The 13,384-nt window shown below is 44.1% G+C and overlaps 1 protein-coding gene across 2 annotated transcripts in view; it reads left to right on the plus strand.

Annotated features, from left to right (window-relative positions):
- The first annotated feature begins 171 nt into the window (after positions 1 to 171).
- EIF2B1 (eukaryotic translation initiation factor 2B subunit alpha) overlaps positions 172 to 13,384 on the plus strand; it is an 18,079-nt gene continuing 4,866 nt past the window's right edge. The window contains exons 1-6 of one of the 2 annotated variants that reach the window (XM_007448661.1): positions 172 to 184; positions 1,053 to 1,154; positions 3,377 to 3,513; positions 3,624 to 3,740; positions 5,703 to 5,815; positions 6,364 to 6,432. In XM_007448661.1, the coding sequence (XP_007448723.1) occupies positions 172 to 184; positions 1,053 to 1,154; positions 3,377 to 3,513; positions 3,624 to 3,740; positions 5,703 to 5,815; positions 6,364 to 6,432 (551 nt within the window). Of the gene's footprint in view, positions 185 to 1,052; positions 1,155 to 3,376; positions 3,514 to 3,623; positions 3,741 to 5,702; positions 5,820 to 6,363; positions 6,433 to 13,384 lie in introns of both variants that reach the window. The other variant, XM_007448662.1, reaches the window with a different exon arrangement.

The following is a 13,384-nucleotide window of genomic DNA, read 5'->3' on the forward strand; positions in this document are numbered from 1 at the left end:
AGAGGGCTGGGCTCAGGCCGCGAGCCGTAGCCACAGCCCCGCCCCCAAGGCGCCGGAAGTGGAGTGCAGAGCCTTGCCGTACGCTGTCGGTAGCTGTGATTCGGAACCCGCGCGGTCGCTGCATCCATCCAAGTGGCGCGAGCGGCTCTGCTCCGCGTTTCAGAGGGCACCATGGACGACAAGGGTAAATTGGGACGCGACGAGCCTGCTGGGCCTAAAGCGGAGCCGCGCAGGGATCCCTCCACCTCGCACGCCCAGACTGGGCTCCGGGAGAGGTCACTTTCCAAGCTCAGACTGTTTGGCTGGATGTGGTTCCTCTAGTCACAGCTAAAACCACTCGCTGCTCCTGTATCCAGGGAATGGGTCCTGGGGGTATCCCCGGACACCCCCTCTCCCCACGCTTTCCAGTGCCATCCAAAAAAGTGAGACTTCGGACGCATGTACAGGTCTTCGCAGTCTTGATTTCCTCATGTGTGAAGTATGAGTAAGACTCCCTGCCCTGTTGGATCTGGTACTAGAATTAAAAGAAAGGCGTATTTGATTTGCCTGTCTAGTGTGGTTATCAAGGTGTTTTATTAAGTGAAGAACAAGGGCAAACTAATGTGTATACAGTACCTTTCATGTAAAAAACAAGTAAGAGCAGGGTGGACCTCTGCATCACATACACGTACATATGTATGTAGGTGAATACGCTTGACTTGGCATAGACTGGAGGGTGCAGGAGAAATCGGTAAGGAGGTTGGCTCTGGGATTCTTTCCGGACTGGGGTCTAGGGTAAGGGGGAGAATGACCTTTCAGTACCTTTTGATGGGGCTTAAATTTTATGCCATTGTACATGGCTAGCTTTTGCAAGATGAGAAAGAGTTTGCAAATAGTAGAGTGATGCCATATCTATTTCCATCAACATTTATGGTGCCCCTGAAGCCAAACACCCTGCAAAGAAAATATTTTTTAAATTAGTTTGCTTTTTAAAGTCAACAGTCATTGATAAGCTCTCTGGTCGTCTATCCTGCTAAATGAATTTGATGAATCACTTTTTTCTCCCTTCCCAGAGTTAATTGAATACTTTAAGTCTCAGATGAAAGAAGATCCTGACATGGCCTCAGCAGTAGCTGCCATCCGGACTTTGCTGGAGTACTTGAGGAGAGATAAAGGTAGAGACGGTCATCCTCCATCACTCCAGGTGTTAGGAAAGTCTGCTCGTAACTGTTAGAAGTGTAGCAAGGGAGAGACGGATGTGTGACTACATAAGGTAATGCAGCCCCAAGCTCAGCTCCTCCCTCTTTTTCTGTCCTTTTAATGTGAAGAGAGCCCTCAAGTTATCATTGAATGGGTCTCCTTTCAATGAAATACACTTTGAATCAAGAATGACCATATTGGCCTTTCTCACCTTCTGAGATGGCCCACGCTCTGTCTGTGGAGTGTGTTTCTCTCTAAATAAATCCATTTCTTGTCTATCACTTTGTCTCTCACTGAATTCTTTCTGTGACGAGACATCAAGAACCTGAGCTTCATTAAGTCCTGAAGCCAGGTGTGTGATCTCAGTTGGAAGACGGTGCGTTTTGGCCGGGTTCGAGTCCCGGCATGTGGGTTCAAGCCCCAGTCTGAGGTGCGCGGTTTCACTTTGAGAGTAGCAGCTGAAATCGGGAGGATGCTGTGGTTCTTCTCACTACAACAGCAGGTTATGGCAGGGAGCCAACCAGATGGACTGAAGGGGCTAGACCAGCATAGATCCTGCATTTTCTCAAAACTGACCTGCCAGGGCTTCTTCCTGCCAGGGTCCCCACTGAACAGTGGGGAGTGGAGTCAACATTGCAGAAGGTTAGGGTAATGAAAAGAAAAGGAAAAGAAAGAAAGAGAAAGTCCAGAAAAGATTCGGGGAGGAGAACAGAACCAAGAAGTCTCAGAAAGCAGGAGTTACTGTATTTTTAACACCACATAAAACAGTGGAAGAGGGAGCTCTGTGGGGTTAGGAAAGACAACTGAACGAAGTCTTTTTCTAAAAGTTCAGGAAAACTCATTTCACTTCAAAATGAAATGATTGCGTCCAAACCCCATAAAAGTTACTGTAAGGAAGACAGAATGAGAATAACATCCCCGCAGACAATGAAATCACACCAAAACGTAAAGAAAGAAAGAAAGAAAACCCAAAAAAAACAGCGACAACCAGAAAAAAAAAAATCATAACACGCTATTTCACAATGAGCTAAAATTCTTTTAAATGGTACAAGACATGAGACATAATATAAATCAGATTTAGAAAAACAGAAATGTAGTGATAGAATTCAAGAAAGAATTAGAAATAAAAGAAAAAAAGCATTAAGAAAATGACCGTATTATACCAGGTTAACTTTGAAGCTTAAATTATAGCAATAACTGAGCTTTACAGGATTTATTGAGCTTCTGTCTTGTGACAGTTTCTTTGCAGTTGCTTTAGAGAATGTTCCAGTATAAATTCTGGTTTTAATGTCATCATTGTGATTACTACTAATTCAGACATCCTAAATGTAAGCACCTGGGTATAAACAAAATAATAATAATAACAATAAAAATAATAAAGCATTCTTTAATCTAAAGGGCTGACCTAGACATGCATGTCTCTGAGACAACCTCCAGCATCTTCCCATTGCACTTACAATAGCATCCAAACACCTGGGACTTCCCTGGTGGTCCAGTGGCTAAGACTCTGCACTCCCAATGCAGGGGGCACGGGTTGGATCCCTGGTCAGAGAACTAGATCCCACCAGCTGCAACTAAGAGTTCATATGCCGCAACTAAAGACCCGGGGAAGCCAAATAAATAAGTATTAAAAAAAAAAAAATCCAAACACCTAAGCCTTACCTACCCCACCCCGCAGACCTCTTCTGTCACTGCTACTTAATTTCCTTCTATGCTGTCCCTCACTGAGCTGTGCTTCACTCTGGCCTCTCTTTGTTTCTCATACCAAGTTTATTCCCTTCTTGGGTCCTTTGCATTTATAGTCTGCATCTGAGACTTTTCCCACTGGATCTTTACTCGGCTGGATCCTTTCTTACTCAGGTCTCTGCTTAGGCCTGCACTCCAAGAGACCACCCCTGTTAACTGTCTAAAGTAGCTACACCTTTCTCATCATTCTGCTTTTTTCTGTCCTCATTTCAGTCTGTAATTAACTTGTTGATTTCTTTGGGTGCTTGTTTACTGTCTGCCTCTCCCACTAGAAAGGGAATTCTGTCAGAGCAGGGACCCTGTCTGTCATGTTCACTGATGTACCTCTAGCATCTAGAATAGTGTCTGGCATACAGCCTGCACCCAGTAAACACTGGGTGAATGAGTGAGTGAACCACAGACCCATCAAGGGTCAAAAATGAACGTCACACTCCTCATGTGATCATTCCAGGGGAGACACTCCAGGGCCTGAGAGCGAATCTCACCAGTGCCATAGAAACCCTGTGTGGCGTGGACTCTTCTGTGGCCGTGTCCTCGGGCGGGGAGCTCTTCCTGCGCTTCATCAGCCTTACCTCCCTGGAATACTCTGTAAGCCCCTGCCCTCCCTCGGTTACCTCTCTATTTCTCTGTTTGGCCACAAATATTCTCAGCTTTATCTGGATCCTCCCCTTCACCTCATTTTGCTCTTTTCTTCCTAGGATTACTCCAAATGTAAAAAGATCATGATTGAGCGGGGAGAGATTTTTCTCAGGAGAACATCACTGTCGAGAAATAAAATTGCAGATCTGTGCCATACTTTCATCAAAGATGGGGCGGTGAGTAGATCTTGATCACGTGTGGTGATCGGGAGCAAGGACTTTGGAGTTAGACTCCTGGGGTAAAATCCTGCCTCTGCCACTTACTTGCTGTGTAACCTCGGACAAGTTACTTAACCTCTCTGTGCTGCAGTTTTCTCATCTGTTAAATAAGGGTAATAACAGCACCTACCTCATAGGGGTGTTGTGAGGATTAATGAGATGGTATGTGTAAGGACTCTGCACTATGCCCGGCACATAGTAAGCACTGTCTAAATGTAGATATTATTATCATAGGTGGTTGTCATTTTAAACAGGCAGAGAAAAACCCTGGGACAGTATGGATGATTCTTGATTTGATAAGGTGTCTTACTAAAAAAAGTATTTTTTATTACTGGATATGTACTAAATTAATCTGAATTAAATTAACACAGCTCTTGTCATTGGTTCATACTGACTGTCTTCTTGCTGAATGTTAGCACTGGATTGAGATTTTTTTTTTTTTTTTGCGGTACGCGGGCCTCTCACTATTGTGGCCTCTCCTGTTGCGGAGCACAGGCTCCGGACGCGCAGGCTCAGCGGCCACGGCTCACGGGCCCAGCCGCTCCGCGGCACGTGGGATCTTCCCGGACCTGGGCACGAACCCGTGTCCCCTGCATCGGCAGGCGGACTCTCAACCACTGCGCCACCAGGGAAGCCCTGGATTGAGATTTTTCGTCTTCATTCCAAACGCTCTTACAGAGATACCGCCAAGTGCTGATAAGCTGAGTGAGGAAAGACGGGAGCTGCACATCAAGTCAGTCTCCCAGCAAAGGGGTCGTAAAACTTTTATGACGTTTCTCCCGGCAGCACGCCTTCTTTTGCCATCTAAGCCTCCATCGACCATAAAAGTATTTGCTTGCATCTGGACTCTTGTCCACTGTTTATTATCCCTTTCGCAATTTTTGAAGTCTTTTTTTTTTTTGGAGTATGTTATTAAATAAATGACGTAATAGATGCGAGTGGAACTTGTACACAATCCAGCTGCAAACAAAGCCATTTTGGGACCAAGTGGAGGCAAGCCTGTGACTGCCTCTCACCGAGGCCTTCTCCTTCTGCAGACTCGCTGCAGGATTCGTTTGCTCTAGTGGAGTTGAATGCGTAATAACCACCCGCATCAGTGCTATTTTGGCTAAATTTCCAGCACAGCTGCTCAAATTTGAACATGCAGATGAACCACCTGGGGATCTTTTAAATGAAGATTCTGATTCAGTCGGACAAGGGTGGGGCCTGAGAACCTGCATTTCTAACAAGCTCTTGGGCAAGGCCCAAAAAGGAGCTAGGGAGCTACGTCCCTCCTCCTTGCTTACACTGTCCTCTGCACTCTGTTCCCCAGAGCAGAGATTACATCTGAGTATCTGCAAATTGTATCCAGTCCACAGATGGGTTGTGTTTACCCCAAACAGTGTTTATAAGTTTTTAAAAATTAGTTTGCCAACATTGAAATATTGGATTTTCAGCACCTCTAGAAAAACCAGATGATCTGACCACAGTGGGCCCACATGACAACAGCTGGAGCTCAGCCTTTCCACTCTGCTGCTGGCCCCAACCAGCCCCCTTCATTCCTTTATGCTACCTGCCTGGTGCCTGTATGCCCAAGCGTGCAAACTATGTCTTAGAATTAGGGAAGCCAACCCAAAGGAACCTAACAGAGCCTTCAGATATAAAGGCTTTTGTATCTGAGTAACACCACATGGAGATGTCACTTCTGCGCTTGCTACGGGAAGAGGAGACCCATAATATATTCCTCTGGCAGAAAACTTTTTCAGCTTGTATATGGGCTTAAACTCAGTGTACTATCAAGGATCTTCTTTCTGATTACAGCTGATTTGTGAGAAAGCATACGGAGAAGCTTTAGGGTACCAGGAACATGCATCAGAGGGTCATAGAGTATGGGTGATCGCCAGAAGCTTGCCCTTTTGACAGAGCTTTCTGTGCCCACAGAGAATATTAACTCACGCCTACTCCAGAGTGGTCCTGAGAGTCTTGGAAGCAGCCGTGGCGGCCAAGAAGCGTTTCAGTGTGTACATTACAGAGTCACAGCCTGACTTATCAGGGCAAGTATCTTTCCATTTGGTTATGAGCCCAGCAGTCCTTTTAAAGAGCAAACTGAGGATTAGAATCCATTGTAAGAGGAGCCAGAACAGGCCCCTGATTTGCCAGTCAGTCAGCATTGCCTTTGACAGTGCCCATTCCTGCCCCTGGAAGAAAAATCACCGTGAATTTGAAGTAGGTCACAGTACAGGATCTAGGGGTTTTAGTTAGTACTTAAGTCAGAGGAACAGCAATTGAAAGATTTTTATCAAGGAATAGATAATTCACCTCATATCTAGCCAGAACATAATAAAAGAAAAACCCTTTTTTTCTGAGTTTACATATGTTTTTGTATCCCCAAGAGCGTAGTTCTAAAACACATACCTCCTTCTAAAGGACCCAAATTCTTGTTTCCTTAGTCCAAAGTCTCAGGATCTGCCCCTTAATCCATTAATATGAACTGATTTTCCAGCTAAAGTGATTTATCATTGTCCAAATTAAGTGACTCACCATACACCACTATGGGACTTTCCTGGACTTTTTTCTAATGTTCTCAAACTGTCACTTTCAGTAAGAAAATGGCCAAAGCCCTCTGCCACCTCAGTGTCCCCGTCACTGTCGTACTGGATGCCGCTGTTGGGTAAGTGCCTGGCTTCCCCCGCCACAATTACTCTTCCTCACCCACTCCCAGGGGTGGCATGGAACAGCACTTCCAGTTGGAAGGTTTGAGTCTCGTTCATAAAACTGGACTGGGCAGCGTCCCGCCTCTTAACTGATAGCTGGGCTAAACCAGCAAGCTCATTATAAGGCCTTGATAGTGTACAGACAGGGCTATAGGATGTCAGGGATGGGGGAGTCATTTACGTGGTGGTATCACAGTGCATTTTAAGAGCAGGGTGCAGAGGTCAGGTCAGCACATGTGATGAGTGCTCCCTCTTCCATCTGAGGACACGAGCTGCCCTCGGTGGCACTCTGGGATTCTTCGTCTCACCTGTGCAGCTTCACTCCTAAAGCCGAGGTGACATGCTCCATGGATTGGCAGCATGCCTCCCAAGAGAAAACAGGAGTAATAATCCCTTGGAAAGAAAACACATAAGGAGATGATTAAGGAAATTAGGAATGTGTTTAAGAATAAACATTTTAGGGGCTTCCCTGGTGGCGCAGTGGTTGAGAGTCCGCCTGCCGATGCAGGGGACACGGGTTCATGCCCCGGTCCGGGAGGATCCAACATGCCGCGGAGCGGCTGGGCCTGTGAGCCATGGCCGCTGAGCCCTGAGCGTCCGGAGCCTGTGCTCCGCAGCGGGAGGGGCCACAGCAGTGAGAGGCCCGCGTACCGCAAAAAAAAAAAAAAAAAGAGTAAACATTTTAAAGAATTCTACTAATTGCTCATTTTCTTTTCTTTTAAGATCTATTTATTATTTATTTATTTTTGGCTGCGTCGGGTCTCAGTTGCGGCACGCGGGCTTCTCTCTAGTTGAGGCGCACGAGCTCAGTAGTTGTGGTGCGTGGGCTTAGTTGCCCCGCGACATGTGGGATCCTAGTTCCCCGACCAGAGATCAAACCCACGTCCCCCACATTGTAAGGTGGATTCTTTACCACTGGACCACCAGGGAAGTCCCTAATTGCTCATTTCAAAAGGTAGATTGGCCTTCACCCTACCTGCAAGATTCTTGAATTACATAACATTTTTTCTAACTTCAGATCACATCAGATCTTTAAATTTTGTTTGTATTAATGTAGAAAGGCAAATAGAATGTGCCACATGTAGTAAGGATAAATGCTGGGTCATGAAATCCTTGCTTCAGCTACACACGTATGCATGTACATTACTGGGTGGCAGGGTGAGTTACACGTCTTATTGTGGTGTCGTGACCAAAACAGGTCTTTTTTTTTTTTTTTTTTTTGGAAAGAGAACAGCCGAGTGGTGAGTTACGGAAAAGTGTCCCAGAGGCTGGGTGCTCCGCAGTGTTTCTCTGAACGAAGACAGTCACATAAGCAGTAACATCTGGATGGGGGGGAAGGCCACTTTGAAATCCGAATATAGATGAACAGTGCTTATTTAAACATCGCTTGTGTTTGAATAATGGCAAGAGTAGAGTCCATGAGGGACTTTGTTTTTCAGGCTTTTGGAAAGGGGCAGAGAGAACTTCCGGCAGTTTGAGGTGATCTGCAGTTGAGGTTGGGGGTTCTGTGAGGACATGGGACAATGGCGAATTTGGGCAACTTGTTCACAGTCATTTTGGGTTGTGTTTAAGTTTCTCTTTTCTTCTGCATTCAGCAGCATTAAAGCATAAAGTCCCCAAGAAAAGAGGCAGACCAGTCTGGGGGAGGTGCGAGCTTAGGTGAAGCTTTGTGCCTCTGCTTCGGTGGTTGAGGCGTTGGCAGACCGGGCGACAAGCTCTGTGTGTCCTGTGAGCTGAGGCCGGCACTGACCGTGGGAGCTGCTGCTGTCCTGTTCATGACATGGGGCCTTCTGGAACACGGGCGTCTGCCCGCCTCATAGAGAAGACTGCACACTCGCCTTTGTGTTCCTGGAGGGGTTTTGTGCACTGAAAGAAGGAGTGTGATCACAGCAGACCCTCTGCCTGCCCCTCCTACCCACACAGTGCACCAATCTCTGTTAGTGCCACACACAGGGCCACCCCAAATGTCCTTGCTGGGCACCCCCAGGCCTCCTTCCGCATATGCCTGTACCCAGTTGGCCACTTGCCTTTGCATTTCTCCTACCAGGTTGTATGCTTTTGAAGGGAGGCCACAGAAGGTGATAGGCAAGAACCAAAATTCTGGAGTCAGGCTGGGCTTCCCTGCTCATATGCTCTGTGACCCTGGGCGGGTCTCTTAACTTCCCTGGTGCTATGGACTGAATGTTGCTGTCCCCTCAGAATCCCTATGTTGAAATCTTAACCTCAAACTTGATGCTATTAGGAGGTGGGGTCTTCGGGAGGGGATTAGATCATGAGGGTGGAGCCCTCATGATGGGATTAGTGCCCTTATAACAGAGACTCCACAGAGTCTCCCTCACCCTTTCCATCATGTCAAGACACAGCAAGAAGACCGCCATCTATGTCTATGGAGCAGGAAGTGAGCCTTCACTAGACACCAAACATGCCAGCGCCTCGATCTTGGAATTCCCAGCCTCTAGAACTGTGAGAAAGAAATTTCTGCTATTTATAATACCACCGGTCTGTGGTATTGTGTTATAGCAACCTGAACTGACTTCAGTTTCACATCTGGGTCAGGTATATGGTTGACAGATGCTTAATAACTATTTGCTGAATGAATTCCTATCTTTTAGAATAATTGGGATAATTACATAAAACAATGTAAAACACAAGCTCGGTGCCTGCACACATGGTCAGGGTTCCATAGTTGCTAGTATTATATATATAATAATAATATACAATGTAGAAAAACATACCATACAATAAATATTTTATAAAAGGATATTTGCTTATATAATAATATCTAATACATATACATAATGCTTACTCTATACCAGGTATTATTCTAAGTGCTTTATATATATGAAGTAGCTGTATTATTATCCCCATTTTACAAATGAGAAAACTGAGGCATGAGAAGATAAGTCATTTGTTCAAGGTTTCACTGCTAGTCAGTGGCACAGCTACAATTTGAATGAGGTAACCTGGCCCAGAGTCCTTGCTCCTAAACGAAGCAATAAGTGTGCTTGAGAACTGAGAGATGTCTTGTAAATAATGCTAACCATCAAGGGCCATGAGGGCCACCCCACACATCTCATGGGCTTGTATGTGAGTTGGGCTTATAAGACACAGAAAGACAACTTACCAGGTCATGGAGCGGTTTTGAAATCTCCCTGGGTGATTCCAAATTTTAGCCATGCATGGGATCCAGTGTGCTCGAGGAGTGCTTCTCAAACATTAATGTGCATTCATATTATATGAGGATCTTGTTAAAATATAGATAGTAATGCAGGGAGTCTGAGTTGGGGCCTACGTTTTCTTTCTTTTTATTTAATTTTTATTCTGATATAATTAACCTACCATAGAATTCACCACTTAAAGTGTAGCATTCAGTGATTTTTAGTATATTCACACAGTTTGTGACCATCACTACCGTCTAATTCCAGAACATCTTCCTCACACCAAAGAGAAACCTTGTACCCATTGGTAGTTCCTCCCTCCTTCCCCTCCCTCCAGTCTCTGACTAACTCTAAACTACTTTCTGTCTCTGTGGAGTTTTGCCTGTTCTGGACATTTCATATAAGTTGAATGGTCCAACACGCTGCCTTTTGTGTCAGGCTTCCTTCACTAAGCATAATGTTTTCAAGGTTCATGAATATTGCATCATGTATCAGTACTTCATTCCTTTTGATGGCTGACTCCATTGTATGGATATTCTACATTTTGTTTTTCTATCCATTAATTAATGAACAAATGGATTCTTTCCACTTTTTGGCTATTATAAATAATGCTAATATGAATCTCTGTGTACAAGTTGTGTGTACATATGTTTTCAATTCTGGTGGCTATATACCTAGGAGTGGAATTGCTGGGCTATATGGTAACTCTATTTACCTTTCTGAGGAACTCCCAAGCTAGTTTATAAAGTGGCCGTACCATTTTACATCCCCACCAGCAATGTGTGAGAGTTCCACTTTCTCCACATCCTTGTTAACTCTCGTTATTGTCTGATTATTTTTATGTGTGTGATAGCCATTCCAGTGGGTGTGAAATGGCATTTCACTGTGGTTTTGACTTGCATTTCCCTAATGACTAATGATGTTGAACATCTTTTCATGTGCTTATTTGGCCATTTATATATCTTCTTTAGAGAAATGTCTATTTAAATCCTTTGCACATTTAAAAAATTCGTTGTCCTTTTACAGTTTTTGGTTTTTTTTTATTGCACTGTGTGGCTTGCAGGATCCCAGAATCCTAACTACTAGGCCACCGGGGAACTTCCCCGTATTTTCATTGTTGAGTTGTAAGTGTTCTTTGTATATTCTGGATATTAGATCCTTATCAGATATATGATTTGCAAATATTTTCTCTCATTTTGGAGGTTATCTTTTCATTTTCTTGATAGTGTCCTTTGAAGCATAAATTTGATGATATCTCCTTTATCCACTTTTCCTTTTGTAGCTTGTGTTCTTAGTGTTATATCTAAGCAACAATTGCCTAATCTAAGGTCACAAAGATTTTCATTTCTAAAAATTCTCAGCTGATACTGATGCTGCTGGTTCAAGATCTACAGTTTAGGTAGCAAGGGGATAAGGCTTTTGTTTTCTCTTCAGTGATCTAATGGAGTAGGAACTGCTGCTCTCTTTTGATGGCTTAGTAATCGACTCCGATCCAGCCTGAATCAAACTGGAGTTTTTCTTAGTCTGTCAGGGCTCTCCCAGAGGGTTGCAGGTGGGAATGAAGGATAGTGGTAGGTTGCCTTTTCCTTTTGTTGGAAGCTCTGAACTTAAGAGCTTGGATGAGTTCAAACTCAGTACTATAAACTCTGGGTAAAGAATGCTTTCACCATACCGGAATTTAGTTGTTGAAAGTGTAACTTAAATGAGTGAACCTTTGTCAGTAGTTCTGACTGTAGACAAGTTTCTTGTTCCAGCAGCACTTGCTGTAATGGGATTTGAGATGCAGTGGCAGGCAGCGCTGTGTCCAAAACAAATCACAGCGCATACGAACGATACAATTCTGTGATTCTCTCAGACAAGGCCCCATTTCAGAGCGTAATACTCCCTTAAATTATAAGATCATTAGCGGAAAGGTTAGCTTGGATTTCTCTGCTTTATTTTGTTTTATTTTTTTCTTTAAATTTGGTTGGTGCTTTAATGAAACCTCCACTTTCAGACTCAAATCTCCAAAAAGAATCCTGGGGTGTTGATGACTCTCTGGATGATGGTCTTTCTTCTTCTGGACTGTTTCCTTTCACAGACTAAGTAAAGGTGACCCCCTGCTTGCCGGACTCCACAGAGCCCTCCTCCTGGAGCCTTTGCTGGCTCAGTCAGCCTGGCTGCCAAATAGGAAACACTTGACCGTGGACTCTCTGGAGGGGAAGTGGGAGTTCGTGGGTGGCACTTTCCTGGCAAAGTCAGAATGTGTCCAGCTCTAGGGGCTGCAGAGAGGAAGGGACCACAGCAGGTGGGGCTCTCAGGGGTCCACTCCTCTGCCAGCAGGCTGGACCCCAAACAGCCCGGCCTTCCATACACACTGCTGTCAGTGCTGTCTCCCAAAGCCCTTTCCACTTCCACCTTCCCTGAGCAGCTTCTCCTTTGAATGTTTGTGGTCTTCACTCAGTTTAGTAAGAAAGTGTGGATGGAATTCAACTCTTCATCATTCACTCATTTGCTCCTTCTCACGTATTTACTGAGCCCCTACTATGTGCAGAGCTCTGTGCTTGTTGTGAAAGGATTTCAAAGAAGGATTTCAACGATTGTCTTTGCCCTCACAAAGTTTACAGTCTGATGGAGATACCCATTCTAAGTTGTTAGTTCAGCAAATATTTACTGAAGGCATTCTATGTCCCAGGTGCTGTTCCAGGGTTTGTAGCTAAATCTATGACAAGAATAGGCCAGGTTTTTGCCCTCATGGCATTTACAAGGGCAGCTAATAGCTAGCTGTAACACAGAGCAGTTCAGTTAAAATGGTGTTGACTATAAGTCTGTTGTCTTCATTCATTCACTCACTCATTCATTTCAGAAGTAGTTAACTAGCTCTTACCAGGTACCCTGTTAAAGACTGAGGAGGAAATAAGGACCAGATCCTCTCTTTCTCCATACATACAGTCTAGTGGGAATTCAGGCATGAATCAAGCAATTGTATTAGTGAACCAATAATAACAAACAGACAAATTGTTTGAGGAGCAATTAAAGCAGAGCTGAAGTAATACATACTTTTCTGCTTTTAAAAGCAGAATAGTTGAGTGTAACTTAGTCTTATCTTGATGAGTAGGCTAATATTTATAGAGCTGACTTCACCCCATGTTTTGGCATCTATCGTTCCTCCTTACCTGAATCCATTATTAAACTGGGAGTTGATAAATAGTGATTTTCTTATTTCATCATTCTTTCTGTTTGTTGGCTGACATTCTTTTGTAAAGAAGAGCCTCCATCACATCTACTTCTCTTTTTCTCTCTCTCTCTCTTTTTTGGTGTCACTATGGACTCATGGATAATTTTTTTTTATTCTATCCAATGCCATTATTATTTCTTTTCCTGCACAGATTGTCCTAAATTTGGACAGTGGAAGCCCACTTTAAGTCACTGCTTGTGGTTTTTTTTTTTTTTTGACAGCTTTATTGAGATATAACTGAAATACAGTAAACCCACATATTTAAAGTATACAATTTGGTAAGTTTGGGCATATGTATACACCTCTAAAATCATCATTACAGTCAAAATAACACATTCATCGCCTCCCCCCAAGGTTTCCTTGTGCTCCTTTGCAATTCCTCTCTCCTATTTCTCCTTCCTCCTCCAGATCCCTCCTATCCTCAGGCCCTCAAGGAAACATAGATCTGTTTTCTTTTACAGTAGTTTGCATATTCATGAATATGATATAAATGAAATCATACAGTATGTATCCTTATTTTGTCTGGTTTCTTTC

The sequence above is a fragment of the Lipotes vexillifer genome, unplaced genomic scaffold (genome assembly GCF_000442215.2).
Source record: "Lipotes vexillifer unplaced genomic scaffold, Lipotes_vexillifer_v1.1 scaffold21, whole genome shotgun sequence".
NCBI classification, from domain to species: domain Eukaryota; kingdom Metazoa; phylum Chordata; class Mammalia; order Artiodactyla; family Lipotidae; genus Lipotes; species Lipotes vexillifer.